At 42.4% G+C, this 13,402-nt stretch overlaps 1 protein-coding gene across 1 annotated transcript; it reads right to left on the bottom strand.

Annotated features, from left to right (window-relative positions):
* Positions 1-260: 260 nt before the first annotated feature.
* On the bottom strand, positions 261-1,416 carry LOC143418428 (uncharacterized). Its single transcript, XM_076883530.1, has 5 exons — positions 1,279-1,416; positions 1,096-1,188; positions 848-1,009; positions 582-656; positions 261-387 (listed from the first exon to the last, which is right to left on the bottom strand). Exons 1-5 carry the CDS (start codon positions 1,414-1,416, stop codon positions 280-282), a joined length of 576 nt encoding a protein of 191 aa, XP_076739645.1. The 3' UTR covers positions 261-279.
* Positions 1,417-13,402: the final 11,986 nt, after the last annotated feature.

Raw genomic sequence — 13,402 nt, 5'->3', positions numbered from 1 at the left:
TGTTTTACCCTCGCTGCACTCCTACATCTGATATTACAGACCCTGCCAAACCCCGGTTTAACCCAGACTTATAAAAATAATAATAATAATGAAAAGAAGAGAGTGCATTTTTTGATGCTTTATTCTGATGAAATGAAACATTTGAACAATAAAAAATAAGAAAAAATGAAATCAGAAAAAGTACAAAAACAATAAATAATAAATACATATAAATAAATAAAGGTATAAATAAAATATATGATTATCAGTACTCCTTGGTGGGCGTGGCAAAGGATTTTTTCATTGGGCGTGGCTCCAGTTGAAGCAGGACCTGTGTATCTGCTGGGTGGACTTTAGGACCCAGATCACATCTCTCCTCAGAGCCTCCCAACCACATGCTGCACTGTCCTGTGAGACAAGATACGCACACTCAGCTCTCATTGGTCCACACACAGTGACTCAAACATGTCATTTATTAAGACGAAGCTTTAATAAAATCTTTAATAATTTTATATCGTTCATTTGATGTTGAATTGATTTAATAAAAATATATTTATTACTCGTGACGTTTTATGAATCAGACTGCAGAGATCAATTTTTACCTGCTGCTCAATGACTGCTGTGACGTTACTGAAGTACGACGACAGCAGACCTGATGCTTCCTCGTCCGAGGGCAGCTGCGGAGACACGGACCGTCAAATCACAGCAACAGGAGGCTGGTTCTACAGGGACAAGTTCTACACAGGCTGATTCTACATAGGCTGGTTTTACAGAGACCATCAGACCTTAGACCAGTTCTACAGAAACTACAGATTACAGAGACCACAATGACTGAGGCGGTTCTACTGAGATGGGCTCTGGTACTCACACAGCGACCCTCATCCTGCAGACGGTCCTGCAGGGTGAAGAATTCTTCGAGTTTCTTCTCGTCCCAGTTGACTCCGCCATCTCCCACAGGTAGCTCGTGTTCCTCGTACGTCAGCCACATGCCTTCGAGTAACTTGTAGACGACCCACAGTACTCGGGGACACTGAGGTGGGCCAATGAGAAATCAGGTCATATCCAGACATAGAAAACAAAGCTCTATGAGAGCCGACAGGCCACGGTGAAGTTTACCTGAGATCGATTGGCTGCAGTGGTGGGGAGGGTGGAGTCTGGAAAGGAGATATTGGCGTTGACTGGCCGGCAGTGGAGAGGAAATTTCGGTCCCTACAGGACAAACAGGAATCACTAAATTTTTATGGACAGATGACCGACTAACAGCAGCTGATGTTAAGGTCTGAGGGTTTCCGTTCCTACCGTGGCGTTGAGTAGATGGTGGGCTCCCGTAACCACTCTTCCTGTCAGAGGACGGCACCGCGGCGTTGGCTTGGCAACCAGCATCATCTGGAGACCAAAGAGCGGCAAGAGAATGAGGAGGACGGTGGAGGGCGCCATGAGAGCCGAGCGGGTCCTTGTCTGGTCTGAGGTGTGTGCTGTGTGAGCCGGCAGGTAACCTGGAACAGAGAGAAGCAGATGGGCTGGATGTCAGCACATCAGCCAATGAGAGGACATCTACCTGTGTGACTCACTCACAAACCACTAAGAATCTGATTGAAAGCACAACCTGGACCCTCTACTGCCAGGTGAGTCACTAGAGGAGTGGTGTAAAGCTCATTAACAGGTATTTATGAAAAAAAAAACAACATCGGTGAGTAGTTAGACGTGTCCGCATATTTATGGTCATATCTTTGGTTTCAGATACGTAAAACATCCCAAACAGTTTCCCTGACGCTTACTACCCATCTAAATGCCTGAAACGGGATGTGACATCACAGCTCTGAGAGAAGTAAAGGTAGCTACAGTCACCAAAGCTGAACTCTGACCTGTTAGCGATCGGCCGGACTGATACCGGGCGCTTTGAGCGAATGGTATTTGTAGTGTGCCGAGGTGACGTGTCGCTCGCTCAGCTCCTATCAGACATAAAAACACAACACTCTTTCCAGTCAGCAGGTTTTCCCGCCGCGCCTCGGAGCGTTGGTGGAATTATTCGTCAGAGCTACGAGACCCGATCGGGCGCCAACCGTCAGCTGACGTTCTCGTCTCGCATCATGAGTGGAAAATTCACGTTCTGACTCTAATGAAGAAGAAAAGTCCTGAAAGTCAATGAGTCACTTATCTGAAGCTTTGGCCCTGAAATGAAACTTAAAGCGCCTTCGTTAGCGCCTTACTGCTAATCATCAGGGGCTTTTAATCACCGGCACAGAGGGACCCGAAGCCAAATTGTTCAAAATGCAACTTCATTCAACAGCACAGAGCTCGCAGGCAGCCAGGGCATAACGCTAAAAAGTCTTCAAACTTTATTAAAACCCTCAAAACCTCTTTTAAATCTTCTAACTAATTAGGAACAAAATCATTATAAATTTGAGTTTTACTTGGTATTTTTTGAAGGATCGGGGGTTTTTTGGCACTGATGATGTAGAGCTCTGAAACCCTGTGACACAAAAATGTTTCATATTTGCCACATTTCTGTTTCACAGGGTTAAAAACCAGCTGATGTTTATCCAAACTGCAGACTTCATTCATCAAATTACAAATAAAGCTGTCGCAGACATAAATGATCAAAGATTTTAGGAAACAGTAACTGAAAGTTCAACAGCTGACTGAGCAATAGAAAATCAATAATGGCATCAGGTTTCAAGCTGTTGTTCTAATGAAATATGTTTAATCCAGAAGTCTGAGGATTAATCTGAGGATATCAATAAAGCCCACAGCTGATCTAAAACTGCTTCAGTGCTTTGATATCTGAGTCGAGACACTCACCGTTGGCAGGGGTGCTGCAGGGTTGGAGGTGTTGGAGGTGTCGGAGGTCTGCGCTGATCTGGTTCTTCCTCTGGTGGTTGTTGTGGTTCTGATGAGAGTCTGTGTTATGTTGTGGTTTAAATAAAGCTTCATCCTGGAAAGCAGTAAATGAAACTCTGATGCATTCAACAAAAATTAAACATTTCTAAGAACTTCTGGAAATTTCCCAACCTCAGGCCCCACTGCATCCTGGCCACCCCCTCAGGGTGCGAGGTGGCGCGCGAGCCTTCGCTTTGCAACTGCTGACTCAACATGGTAAGAAATCCAGCAACAGCAGAGATGCACAAAACATATGGAAACATTGACGGTCAAAAGTTTATGGACAGCTGACGTCAGCTACATGTGTCGTCAGCTGGAGGCCCCAGACACTTTAATGAAGTGCTCCGTGTCTCAAAGAGCACTTTCAAAAAGTAATCACATTACTGCAGTAACACTTCAGTGTGCAGTGTCAAAGCAAAAAGTTTTCAAATGGGCAGAAGAATCAAAAGCTCTGATGTGATGTTAGCTCCACAAGATCATTACTGTTCACTCAAACTAAGACTTGATGTGAACATGTTTTTAACTACACTAAAATAACATTAAAAGTTTTAAAAACAATGAAACTCAATGAAACGATTTTATAAACTTGGAAAACTATATCAATAAAATCTACACAAAGGAGAAACAGAAGCAAACTCACAAACTGTAAATATGTCAGCTGCTTCATTAGTTTATTTGATTTTGAAACAAACTGTGACAGAAGTGTGCAGCTGGTTAAAGTGCAACAATAATTATGTTCAAGTCTTATAAAAACTAGAACTACTTCAGTTGAAACTTAAATGAAAAACTACAAAATAAACAAAACTACAGAATTAAATACACTTTTAAAATAATGATGTAAATGAACGAGGTAACAAGTCAAACAAGTCAAAAATAAAAGTACTAATCTGTAGCCTGATGTCATCAAAGCAGATACATATTAGACAAACACAGACCTTTGTAATTACTTATTGTTCATTTTCTCTTATATGTTGTTTTTGCTGGTGAAATACTTAAAAAACTGACCAAGTATTGAGAATCAGCTCATTATTGCCCCAAAAAACTCAGTTTGGTTTAAACTGCGAGCTATCGAACCTGCCAGGAAAAATCTGTAGTTAATTTACTGTTACACAGTCAACCAGCTGGTGTTAGGACTATTCTGTATCCTGCAGTTTTTCTCCTCACTTTTCTGTCCTTGTGTGTGTGTCCTGTAAAACTCCTCCAGTGGTCAGTCAGTTATAAACTCAAAAATAAAGTGCACTGTCATCGCCTGATTCTGATTGGATGATTGGAATGCTGACTCCTCATTAAACACAAAAGTTTGTGAACATCTGAGTTTTGCCGAAAGTCAAAAGTAAGGAGATAAAATACAGATCAAAGGTTGGATGATCGATGGATGGATGGTCGATGGGTGGATGGTCGATGGATGGATGGTTGATGGATGGATGGTCGATGGATGGATGGTCGATGGGTGGATGGTCGATGGATGGATGGTTGATGGATGGATGGTCGATGGATGGATGGTCGATGGATGGATGGTCGATGGGTGGATGGTCGATGGGTGGATGGATGGTCGATGGGTGGATGGTCGATGGGTGGATGATCAATGGATGGATGGATGGTCGATGGGTGGATGGTTGTTTTATTTTGGTGGTTTCACTTTGGTTTTGTTGATGCTTATGTGCTGAATTTGAATCGGAGACGCAGTTCAGAGATGTGCTGTTTGAAGCGATTGCTCTGTAATGATCCATGTTTCTCATTCAGAAAATAAAGGATTAATATGCAGTTTGTAGTTTTTCATGAAACAAACAAACACTTTGATTTCCTGCTGCTTGTTCCCTTTGAGTCACATGGAAACAATGATGTCTCTTGTAGTTTCTCAGTAAGTGTTCATGGACAGAACTGTCCTCGTCCTTGTGTTTGCGTCTATGAATCAAAGTAAAACCTGTGAGTTTCGTCACAGGAAGCGGTTTAACGCTTCAGTTTATGTTTACAGAGAAGAAGAGAGAGCGGCAGAGAGGCAGGAAGTGCAGCTTCAGTCACATTTAGACAGAAAAGAAAGAAGGAAGGAAGCGTGGAGCTCCTCTGTGGAGAAATGAGATCTCGGCGAGTGTTTCGTTTTCCACTTCAGCTTCGACGAGTCGCTCAGTGTCACCAAGCGCGGGGCGAGTGACGCTGAAACTGAAGCGAGCTGCAGAGTCAGAGCGACACTGAGCCGAGGCCGAGGCAGCTTTTACCCTAAAGTACTCGAATGACTGATTCTGCTTCCAGCCGCAGGAAGTTTGCGCTTCATCGGAAAGCTCCCATCACATGTTACCGATGATCAGCAGTGTGTTTAAACATGAAACACGATGTGCTGTTTCTGATAGAATAGAATTGAATAGCCCTTTCATGTCTTTAATGAGTTGTGGGTCCTCCGCACTAACTGTGCAGGGATAAGACATAAACGTAGACAGATGATGCACACACATCTGAGTCCTCTCTGCACCTAAAGATGATCTACTGACAGTAGAATCAGTTTTCACGTGTTTGATGCCTGACGAATTATTAAAGTGATTAAAAATTAACCTTTAAGACTGAAAAAACTGACCTGAAACACACAGGTCACCATCCCTGACCCCTGACCCCTGAGGGTGACCCCACTGCTCTGATGCCAAACTAACTGCAGCTGCCTTTGAGCGGCTCATCTGCGAGCCATTCTCAGACTAACATGAACTCTGTGCAACATTAATCTGTTCCTCATTAAATATGCTGCCTCCCAGTCCCTCCCACATGTGAGCAATAATTAAAGACTTTTTCATTTTAACGCAATAAAAATAATGCAACATTCGGGTCGTTCTGCCTGCAAAACTCAATACACTGACATAACACCAGAGATGGGCAGTAACGGATTACATTACTGTAATCTGATTACTTTATTCAAGTCTTTGACTTTATTTATGTTCTGCTGTGTTTTACTTGCATCTATTTGAAAGACTGAGTGTAAACACAAAAAATATTTTATTTTATGTGCTGGAATGTGCAGAAAATAGGTTTAAATATTAAACTAATTTCTTCCAGTCAGAGAATGTTGCATATAATTAAATCTTTGCTTGATGCATAAAGTTAAAAGATTAAAACTAATAAAACAAGTTTTAAAAAGAGACTTTTCCATTTGATTACATTTTATATGATGGATTATGCAGAAAAAGTAGAATTGGGCTGAAATATCTATCGCTTTATCACCTCTTGTTAAAGAAAATGTTCTAAAACACTTCTTCAGTAAAGACTCAGAGAAGAGAAACACACAGAACTTCTTGCTAGCAAGGGCAGCCTCCAGACTGAGACTCGCCCTGAGCACTGCCCCTGGTTTTTATTTTATACTCCATTGAACGTGTGTGTGTGTGTGTGTGTGTGTGTGTGTGTGTGTGTGTGTGTGTGTGTGTGTGTCCCGCTGATCAAAGGGTCATAAAAGGTACATCCTTGGTCAGGAGAAGGGTGAGGAAGTCCAGCAGTTAAAGCACTTAGACTAAAACAAACGTAACTACGTTAATCCTGCCATAAAACAATAAAACAAGGTACGATCTCTCCCATGCTCCCAGGACGTGGGGGTGCATTCCTGGGGTGCACGCCAAGCCTGCAGCCTGCTAGAGATCACACACAATTGATTATATGCCTCTAAGTATACATGGTTGAATATTTCCTAATACAAATCACTACATGCAGTATTCTACCATATGCAAACTTATATCACTAAAAAGATTATACTGACTACTAAATACAATTTCCTCTTGACACCTCTTCAGGTTGTAAATCGTGTTTTTAAAAGTAACTAAGTAACTAAGTAATTAATTACTTTTGAAAATAAGTAATCAGTAAAGTAACTGGATTACTTTTTTGGGGAAGTAATCAGTAATTAGTTACTGAAGTAACTTGACCAACACTGCATAACACGCAGACCTTCAAAGTAAAACAGGAAACACGCTGACTGAACTCAAGATACGTAAACTTAACACAGAACACACGGAAGTCAACAACAAAAGCTAAGAACTAGAACTCTGGAAATATTACAGAACTAAGCAGCTAGAAATACAAGGACAGAAACCAAAACACCAACAGCAACAACCATGAACAACAAATAACCAAGAAACACAAAGCACGTGGTCACCGACCCAGGACCGTGACAGAAAACACACAGACCCACAACACTGAACAACAGGAGGTGAAAAAGGTTTCCTGATGGTCGGGTGAGAGTTTGGAAGCACGTTCCATCCTGCCTGTATCAGCGCCCAGGCTGCTGGTTTGATGGCGTGGGCTTAGACCACGGTTAGACCACGGTTAGACCACGTCTGTCCCGTTATGATCCTTCTGAGATTTGGTCATAAAGCTCCACGTCTCAAAGCTCAGATCATCTCAGACCGAGTTCCTGAACGTGCCGCTGCACTCGGATGGCCTCCACCGTCACAGATCTCAGTCCAACACAGCAGCTTTGGGAAGTGGAGGGTCGTGATGATGTCACGATGATGTCATGTCAACATGGCTCATAATCTCTGAGAAAGGTCGCCAACAGCTTGAAGAATCTGAGTCGTGAAGCGGCTCTGATGAAAAAAAAGTCCAGCTCGGTAGACTAAGAAGCGTAGATGAGCCGCAGGGAGGCAAAGACTGAGACACACAGTTTCACAGTTGTCTATCAGGTATTTCCGTAATCTACTGATTAATCATTATCTGATAAAGTAACACGATAAGGGGGTTTAGCTCAGTGCGTCGAGCTGTCTCCCTTCTCTCTCTGCCCTGCTCTCCTGTCCTCTCTTCATCAAATAAAGCTGACAAAGGCCAAATAAAGTATTTTTTAAAAGTAACCAGATAAGAAAGACTTCTGTCTTATTCACGAGAAGTGAGAAAACGTGGGAGTTTTAAAATGAACTCTCTTTGGTTCCACCTCGTATGTCTGTTTCTTAATAGTTTAACTGCAGATAAAACTTCACCTTTATGGGCCATTTTAAAATCGTATTCTTGTTGTTCCCTAACTGGACGTATGGGATGAAACAAACGTTGAGAGCCGTCTCGAGTGCCCTGAGCACATTTCGATGTTGGGGGTTAAGGGTGAGACTTGGGTGGTCCGCTGTTACCAAGCATGACATGGGACCCCAGATCTTTAGAAGTAAGTTAGGGGAGAGACTCACCCACTTGGGATGCTATTGGTCCATTCAGTGGGCGTTATTAGCAGCAATGTTACCGATAACACCCGAAGTGGGTGGAAAATGTTACAGGGCAGGATGCAGTGAGGAGGGGGACCTTACAGTTTTACACACCCTGTTTCTCTACACAGTTTGTGATTCCAGTAAAATATCCCAGTTTATACTATTACGCTCTGTTTTTTATTGTTTTTTATTATATAGGATCAAATTTTGATGCCACTCTTGTGCACAAGCAGAATTTTAATGTCTGGATTGTCTTTTGTTTAGACCTGCGAACGACAATGGATGGATTTAATGTATGACCTTTGGCCCTTTTCACAGATTGTTTTGTATGTCTTGCATAATTTTATACAACATTGTTGAGGTTTATTGTTTTCTTGTGTACAGACATCTGTCTTTTTAACCTTTGGCGCCCTCTAGGGGTTCAAAGAGTCAGGTGTTGGCTGATGGTGAGCCTGCCTATCAAACCCTGATGAAGACGGTTCCCTCTAAACTGAGCGCGGGAGCAATCGCGAATCAGCGAAATAAAATAAATACACGTATTTACTTTAATTCCATTTCGGGCTGGATTTTTTTTTGTGTGCGCAGCGCAGATTTTCTGTGTGGGGAGACCATGTCAGCAGTGTGCGATTGCTCACGCGCTCAGTTTAGAGGGAACATACCTTGGAGGCAATGTTCCCTCTAATGTTTCATGTGTCTGAGCAATCGCGCAAACTCCCTGAGCGGACACTTGGACCACTGTGAGCAACAGCAGGCGTGGTCATTGTGGTCACGCCAGCACCGAATCCATCCAAGTTGCATGTTTCTTAAAATAATGAAATTACAGCATTTACATTTATGTTAGACTACTTTTAATTAACTGCTTTATCCCACTTACAATGAAATTTTTTTAAACAATTGTTCATGACCTGTGCAGCATGTTAACACTATTGGAAGTAAAAATAACTTGAACTCCAATTTTGAAAACACAACTTTCCTTTTTTTTTTAAATAAAGCTCTGACTTGTATTATGAGTCTGTGGTCTGGGAGAGAGTCTGTAACTCTGTCTGCAACATACAGTAAATAATGACCAATGTTGGGCAATTAATTATATAGTTACTTCTTCAAAAAAAGTAACTGAATTATGCAAACCACAAAGTTTTTTGCAGCTGTTTACCTAAAAATGCAGCCAAGGCGATTTTTAAATAAACATTTCAAACTATTTACAGAACAATCAGCTGTTCTGCATCAAATCTGATGCCACACAAATTATTTGTGCCGCTCCAAAAAATAATTTCTGTCCACTATGAGATGAAGGAGAACAACAGCCTGATACCTGCAGGCCTGACAGCAGCAGATGTGTCACTGCTGTAACACCTGTGACACTCAGCAGGCGCCTCATTGTTCTGACACACAACAAAACTATTGACTACACTACACACTGACTACACAAGATTTGCACTAAACGTCGCAAATTTTTCACATCTCAAAACACCGCCGTCACTCCTACCCCCCTCCCCAGGCGGAGAGTGCTTTCGCCTTTCGAGCGTTTTCCTTATAAAACGCCGTTTTTACCGTTTCTTCCCGCAGTAAATATAAACAACGACAGTATTCAGGAAGAAAAACAAACATTACAGATATTTTTATCATAGCTCTGGTTTTACGTCCGATCAACACAATTTAAAAACTGGTATAAAGTCCACACTTTGTCCGTCAGTTGTTCCGTCTGTCCTGCTCACATCTCCAATGGTTGTACACGTTGTCATTAACGTGGCTTCACTCCACATCAGCTTTGCTCGCTAAAACACCGGTGTCGGCACATAAGGACGCTGTCAGAGCCTGTCAACCGCGTTGATTAGCTGCGTATATACGAATGTGAATCGCATCATTGGCTGGACTATGGGATAAGGTGGCATCGTTCTAATCCCATACAGGAGCAGCCAGTCTCTTACTGACTAACACTGCAGAACAGAATTGTTAACGTTTTAATTTTAACTTCAATTCAGGCTCGATTTTTATGTGCACAGCGCAGATTTTCTGTGCGCAGAGACCGTGCCAGCAGTGCGCAATTTCACATGCGTGCAGCTTAGAGGGAACATTGCTTGGAGGGTGTTTGGTCTGTTGATGAACTGTTCCATGACTAAACTTGCTGGATGATCTTAAACAGATCTGACCGATGAGCAGCTGCTGGTTCAGCCTTTAGAGCCTGGCAGCGTTTTCTGATGGGCTGTGTGAGTGTGTACACAGACTCCATGTTAAACGATGGCAGCAGCATCGTCACTGCTTGTGGCATACCCACCAATACCCACCAAATGTCACCATATTACCAGCCGACAAGGGGAGGTCCACTGTTGTCCTGAACTCAACTGTATGCAGGACTTCCAAAAATCCATAAAGGAGTCGCACTCTCCCTCTTCACGTGCACACTGTTAGAGCTCTGCCTTGTTTCAAATACAACGAGGGTTTCTACAGACACAAACATGGCTGTGCCATGGGTCCCTGGTGTCTCCTATTGTAGCCAACCTTTACATGGAGGAAGTGGGAAGAAAGGCTCTTGGCTCCGGGACAGTGCCGAGCTACTGGTACAGATGTGCTGATAACACCTGGGTCAAAAGTAGAATCCTTCACTGCTCACATTAACTCTGTGGATGGAAACAAAGTTCACCAGGAAGACACAAAGATAACTGTTTGCTGTTTCTGGACTGCGATGTGTGCACTGAGGAGAATGGAAACCTCAACATTAAGTTTACTGGTTTACGTTTCCTCTGTGCCAAAAGGGAAAGAAAAAGGAACACACACGTAGAGAAAGCTCTTCATACATATACAAATAAAGACCATTTACCATAAAACCAATCACAGCAGGAAATCTTTCCTTCCTGTGGATATCTCTGTACAGCGCCTTTATCCAAAGCACAGAGGAAGGGTGCAATAGCTGAAAAAATTGTAATCGTGATAGCTGTAACTAGCTGAGATGGCTGGGTCAAGAGATGGCTTTTTAAGTCATGGTGTAAGTTGAAGGCCTGTGGTGTGCAGCTCATTAGTAGAGAATGGTAGGGCCGCTTAAAGACTGAAATATTAAGTGCTTTGCTAGACTCCAGCAGCTGATGCAGAGCGTGCTGATCTGCTGAAACACTTCAAGAAAAGCTTTTAGAAGGACGGCAGCTCGAGCTGACCACACACTGTATTTGAGGAGGCTGACAGTTCACTGAAAATATAGCTGTTGACTTTAGATATATTTTGTGGTTTTATTGTTTTTATTGTAAAGACATAGTTTTAGAACTACTAACCTGGGTAACCAGGGTGCCTGCTGCCTCTTTGGCCTGTCAGAGCTTTCTCAGAACACATGGGCTTCTCCTGCTCTTTGTAAAGACTGGTTTTAAAACTAGACAAGGCTGAAGTCTCTTTGCTGCAGTCAGTCTGAAGTAAATTCAGATGATAAATACAAAGTTTATAATGTTTAGTTTGCATATAAAAAACAAAAGCCCCTTACCTTGCGAGTCTTGATGAGACTCACAAGTTTGATTCTATTCATCTGGATGTTTTCGTCATCATCAGGTGACTTCTTCAGTCTCAGCTGACTGCAGGTTTCACCAGGATTATAAACAGGACATTTACACAGTGACTGACACTAGCACCACTGAATGAACAATGAGGAGCAGTGAGGTGCTCATTAATATGCAAATTGTCATGACCACAGATTAGTGATCATGAGATGGGGCTTATCTTGTGAGGAACATCATAAAGAAACAGAAGTTCAAGTTCAAATTTTATGAGCCACATGCAGTGGCAGGTTGAAGGGGAAGGGGGATCAGTGAGTGCTTATCAGTGCAAGTGTATGTGCGTGTCCATAGTTCAGCTGAGACAGTGTCCTTCGCCCTGCCAGGCTAAGTAAACAGTCTTCCAGCCAACCCAGGTGGCCTTGCATGGAGTGGGAAGAACAGTCAACACACAGTTGTTATCAGGGAGTTTTGTTCGGCTCCAGCCTTGAGCCCACAGCTGGCGCCGAAGGGACAGCCGCATTATGATGTTGATTATTCTTTTATGCGAACAACTCATGAGAATTTCAAAGCTGCTCTTTAACACTCCAACACTGGTCTCTCCATCTCCCGGTGGAGAGGCGCGAGCTTCTCCATGATGGTATCAAACTTGCGCTCCGTGGTCTTGTCATTCTTGTGCTCAGAGAGCCGATTCTGAGAACTCACGACTGCAGTCAGCTGCTCCACGATGTGATCCAACTTTCGCTCACAGATGTTATTCTGAGTGAACTTCTCCTTGATGTAATCAAATTTACGCTCAGAGGTGTTATTCTGAGTGTAACTGTCCCTGAGACAGTTAAAATAAAGTTGGTTATTTTGTGTTTCTGTGATAGATTCATGCTTAATTTAGTTCATTTATTTATAAGAGTAAGATGATAAAAGTGTAACATTAATTTAAAAAAAAAAACATGTCTAAAATATGTGATTACAAAATATGGGTTTGTTAAATATGTAAAGTGCTGTAAAGTTTGTATGAGGTAAAGTTTGTAATTGTCACATGACCAGAGTTTGGTTGAGAGCACAATCACGGCATTGTGGAGCTAGCATGGATACATGGCTACAGATGCATCTACAGCCTCAGCGTTAATGTTATTCTGCATGTGGTCCAAGAGGCGCACACGGTATGGTTTCATGTATATTGTTTGTATAATGTTGCATACGTGTTCCACACTGGTAATGAGAGGACATTTTTGTGATATCCATTATTGTGCATTTTTCTGTTCTGCTTGTACAAGACTGTTTATGGACACTGATAAGCTCAAAACATTTATGTTGTGTACTTTGTGTTTCTTCAGTTTTCACGGTGTCTGAAGACAATAAGAGTGAGAGAGAGAGAGAAATAAATTTCCGAAGACATTAGTATGATGCGTGGCCATTCTTTGTTGGACCCCTGTAGTTACAGTGAAAACGTACCGCCAACGTGGCTGGAAGTTCGACGTTAGAAGCAATGCATGTTCCAGAATAAGAAAGGAAGAAACCTTCTTGACAGCGCAGTGTGTGTGGTTCGAGAACACAGCGGAAAAGAGGCTTGCAAACTTAAAAAGAGGAAACACCATTATTGGCGCTTTGGACGGCAACGACCACGACTTCACCAATAGAGGGCGACATTGACCATCATAAACTACAGCTCTGCAAATCTCTGCCGCTGCACACAGCAAGAACTGTAAAATCCCTGGCGGTCTTCAAGGAAAAGATAACGGCTCTTCAGTCAGCGCCAGGTTGGGCTGTGATATATCCACAACTTCATGGAGAGGTTTGGAGTTTGGAGAGGTCTATTAAAATAATAATTTATTTTGTTTAAGAAAGGTACTGAGTTAAAGGTAACCAACCTGTTATTATAGCCAAAGTGTTCCCTTTTATATTACAAGTGGT

Source organism: Maylandia zebra, linkage group LG4 (assembly GCF_041146795.1).
Source record: "Maylandia zebra isolate NMK-2024a linkage group LG4, Mzebra_GT3a, whole genome shotgun sequence".
In the NCBI taxonomy this organism is placed as follows: domain Eukaryota; kingdom Metazoa; phylum Chordata; class Actinopteri; order Cichliformes; family Cichlidae; genus Maylandia; species Maylandia zebra.
This window is presented reverse-complemented; position numbering and strand designations above follow the sequence as displayed.

Coding starts and splice junctions, on each gene's coding strand:
- LOC143418428 (XM_076883530.1), bottom strand. CDS start 1,416: ATGGCGCCCTCCACCGTCCTCCTCATTCTCTTGCCGCTCTTTGGTCTC. Junction 1,189..1,278: donor ACCATCTACTCAACGCCACG/GTAGGAACGGAA, acceptor TTTGTCCTGTAG/GGACCGAAATTTCCTCTCCA. Junction 1,010..1,095: donor CTGCAGCCAATCGATCTCAG/GTAAACTTCACC, acceptor GGCCCACCTCAG/TGTCCCCGAGTACTGTGGGT.